The sequence below is a fragment of the Cyprinodon variegatus genome, unplaced genomic scaffold (genome assembly GCF_000732505.1).
Source record: "Cyprinodon variegatus isolate N-32 unplaced genomic scaffold, C_variegatus-1.0 Scaffold610, whole genome shotgun sequence".
Lineage (NCBI taxonomy): Eukaryota > Metazoa > Chordata > Actinopteri > Cyprinodontiformes > Cyprinodontidae > Cyprinodon > Cyprinodon variegatus.
Window position 1 is genome coordinate 517,357 of NW_015151063.1, and position 4,163 is coordinate 521,519.

The following is a 4,163-nucleotide window of genomic DNA, read 5'->3' on the forward strand; positions in this document are numbered from 1 at the left end:
AATTTCCTATTGGGAACCTACTAGCACTAAGTTGCTAACTGGTTAGAAAGATGCTTCTGACAAACTGGCCACAATCATACCTGCTTGTAAACCTTTCGCCACAACAACCTGCCCCCTTGATAAACGATCAATCACATTCATTTCATTCACTCATGTAAAGTCGTGGACCACTCAAGAGAATTTGGAAATGCATCTTTTTGATTTGAGATAGTCAGATCGCGCACATACTTTGTTTACATGTAAAAACCTTCCATTCTAATTGAAATCTATTTAGATTTAAACAAAAGTGTTTTAATACAGTGAAAGTTAACCAATTCAACTACAATTGTATGTTTCATGTAGAACAACTAATAATCACCTCAGATTTAATTCATATGGTTTAAAGAAACTATGTGGTTATGGTTGAAAGAAATAAGTAAGCAAGTGACATTTTTTATTAAGCCCTCCTTTACAGAAATAATGTCACAAAGCTCTGTATTAATAAATCAAGATTAGATCAAACAAAGACGGAACAATACAATTGGGGTAAGATAACAAACATATCACAATGAAATCACAGAAAGATAAAACAAGATATAAAAGTAGGTCTGCTCTGTTTACTTTCTTGAAGATGTATGCTTTAACTCCTGTCTCTTACTATGTTTTTTTTTGCATTTAGGTCTACCTCAAAAACCACACAGGAGGGAATGTCGAACAGGATGATCTTTGGGATGTGATGGATGAGGTAAAGACCTTTTGACTTCCAAATTAATCAGTAATTCATTCATGACATCAGATACAAACATCTGGACTCAAAAATATGGAAACATATAATTGACTTGTCTTCATTTCTGCAGGCCTATGGAATTGAGGACTCGGCTAGCCCTTCCGAGGTCATTAAAAACTGGACGACTCAAATCGGCTATCCTGTCCTCACCATCAACACCACTAATGGAGAAAGCTACCAGAAGCATTTCCTGTACAACAGCTCTGCTGTATCCAAGTACGTGCTGCTTGCTGACCCTTTACTAGTAAACTTAGAGTGAAGTCCAAGTCTTGTAATACAGAAACCAAATTAACAGCAGGCATTGAAGCTTATAGTGGATTGTACACAGGTAGGTTTTATATTTTTCTGAAGCCTATTACCTATTTACCTATTAACAATGTGGAATATTTAGAGAGAATGAAAAGTTATGTTGCTTTTTCATCATTACAGGAATACAAAATGAATGGCTTTTTAATTTGATGAAGAATACTTGCTGAAATGCTACGCTGTCGCTTTAAGATGTTTTAAAGCTTGCTTCATATATTAATGTTTAGGATATACGTAGGAGCCCAAATTTACACTTTGTGATTTTTCTTGGTATGCATTATGGTTAATGTTTTGTGTTTTGTTTTACTTGCTAAATTAGCTATTATTCAATTTTTTAAATATTAGTGGTAACTCATTCTAATTTGGGGAATTTGTATATTTAGCTATTGCGGTTATTTTGCTATTATTTTCATTACTTCTTTTGTTTAAGGATGCATACCTGTCACTTTTTAAGGATGATGCATCATGGGAGTTTCGTTTTTGTGGTTCTCACAGAGTGGAGCCAAATGTTTTTTTGACCTCTGTTGCCCTTATTATTTGTATGTATGTTTGGCTACCCTTTATCCTGTCTGCTCACTAAAACATTTAGGATATAGACATTTCAAATTATGCAAAACCACATGCTCTAAGTAAAAAGTAACACTGGACAAGTTAATGGAATTGTTCCTCTACTGGGTGACTTACCACCTGCTCTAAACCAACTTTATTAGATGCAAATGTGTTCTTTTTGCTTTTTCAGTTTTTAAAAGTTACAAGAATTCTAATACACCCTGTTTTACATTAAATGGCGATAGAGATTTTCTTCTGAGCTTTTTTCTGTCTCAGCTTTTGTTGAAAAAAAATTGTCTGCCAAGTTATGATTGCAGAATTTCTTCTGTTTGGTTTAGTTTTTGAAACACAGAAGGGAATTCCCTGCAGGCCGCCATGTTTTTTATCTTTCTGTCAGGCCTTTGTGAAATTTCTGCTGCTGATTACAGCAGAGTATACCTTTGGCCCTAGACAAATGTTTTCTTTCTTGTAGCAGAAAGAAACAGCTTTGGAAATGCACAGAAGATTTCACAAACTGTGACCTGATCTTAAATTGATTTAATCTACATCAGGAACACTCTGGATGTAGCAAGACTCTTGCTTGTGGGACTCAGCACAGGCACCAAACTGTTGAATAGATTCTCCAAATTGTGAAATTTTGCAATTTAACCACATTTTTAATATCCAACTCTTTTCCCCTCTTTAGCCAAACGTGGTACATCCCAATCAGATACAAGAAGAAGATAAGCTCTAACCCCGATTATTACATCCTACTAAATGGCACATCAGGTACAAGAACACAAAACTTAAACTCCTTTCTCACAATCCTCAAAATTTCTCCTTGAAGACAAGGAGAAATTTTGAGTTCAGTTCAGCCCACACTATAGATACCTTCAGAATGATTAGGAAGTCCTACAGTTGCAGTAAATGAAAGATCCACTTAAACCTATATGGCAGAGCCAGGAACTCACCCTCGAGCCAGGCCTGGGGTTGGGGTTCATCGGGTTCCTCCTCACTGCACCCTGGCGGGTTAAGTCCGAAGAAGTGACCCAAGGCTATTGTCCAGTCCACCAAGCACTTGCAAGGGGAACCATGAGGGACCAATGCAAAGAGGATTGGGCTGCAGTCCAAGGTTGCAGGCCTTGGTCACCCACAAAGAATTTATCGGGCTCTGGGGACAGAGAATGTCACCTGCCTGTGGGGGAAGGAGCCTGAGCTTAAGCGGGAGGTGAGGCAGTACTGGCTAGAGATAGTCAGGCTCATCTTAACACATAGCATGGGGCCTGGAACCCAGCTCCTTGACAGAGAATGGAAGTCAGACTGGACCAGTTTCTTTGTCTCTATCGTCAAAGCGGCTGTCTGTAGCTGTGACCAAATGGTATGCAAACCCTGTCATGACCATAACCCTCTAACCTTGTGGTGGACACCAGCAGTAAGTAATGCTGTCAAGCTAAAGAAGGTGTCCTATTGAGTCCGGTTGGCTTGAGGGACTTCTTAGGCAACAAGCAGGCACAGTGAGGCCCAGAGGGGGGAAGCAGTGCTTGGAACACTAATTTCAGTGGATTTGGGCAGCTGCTGACCTTGAATGAGGGCATCGTCCGATGGTTGAAGGAATACTGTAAGCATCTCCTCGAGCTGGCTGAACGCTTCTGGTCTCTTGTGCCTTTTCCTGGTTCCTCTTCATAACAAGGGGGCTAGAGGATAGGTTGCAACTAACAACAAGAAAAAGTATAATGAACCATCTCAACTGTCAAGAGCAAAAGTGGGACGTGGCATACTTGGACAAATTGAGTCTTAAGTTTTACTAAAGTTCAGTAGAAGGAATAAAGTTAGACAGGTAGAATATTAATCAGACAGAAAATACTGCAAGTTGGTTCATCTTAAGATGGCTCAACAAACCACTTAATGGATGAACTCATTGTTTATACACAAAGTAGGGACTTTTCCTTCAAATTTGAATCTGGATTTAAGCAATTAATGAGATATGAATAAAAACACCTACACCTGGAAAACAAAATTCAGAGGCTAAAAATAAAACAGTAAAAAGTGAAAGAGTATGTCTTTTTTTGCATCCCGGAGGGTTTGCAGCAGGCTGGCTGCCATCTTTGAACGTTGCAAAACCTCATTTTCTTATTTTTATTTTGTGTTTTTTTTCTTCCAAATTTTCCCCTTTTATTTTGTTTAAAACTCTTCTATAAATATTTATCTTTGACACAGATAACATGAGTTTCATTACTGAGAAAGGAGAATGGCTCCTGGCTAACATCAACTGTACGGGATACTACAGAGTCAACTACAACCTGGAGAATTGGAAGCTCCTGATGGGTCAACTGGAAACAGAGCCAGATGTGAGTTAGCAACTGAAGCCAATGTTTTCAAGTTTCTGTTCACTGAAATCTGCTATCAGACCAGGAAAAAAAAATGCATGATCATCTTTAAAGGTCATGTGACAAGCTGTGGATTCATTATCAAAGGAATCCATAGATGATAAATAATTACCTGGGCAGAAATTTGATTGGCAAAGAGGATCTGAATTAACTATTATCATCATTTCCAAAAGCAC

At 38.3% G+C, this 4,163-nt stretch overlaps 1 protein-coding gene across 1 annotated transcript in view; it reads left to right on the forward strand.

Annotated features, from left to right (window-relative positions):
• The window catches only part of LOC107096272 (aminopeptidase N-like), a 25,871-nt gene that overhangs the window by 12,479 nt on the left and 9,229 nt on the right, over window positions 1-4,163 (forward strand). Inside the window, exons 9-12 of the mRNA XM_015392853.1 lie at window positions 659-724; window positions 837-982; window positions 2,307-2,389; window positions 3,818-3,948. Coding sequence (XP_015248339.1) covers window positions 659-724; window positions 837-982; window positions 2,307-2,389; window positions 3,818-3,948 — 426 coding nt within the window. The remainder of the gene's footprint in view (window positions 1-658; window positions 725-836; window positions 983-2,306; window positions 2,390-3,817; window positions 3,949-4,163) is intronic.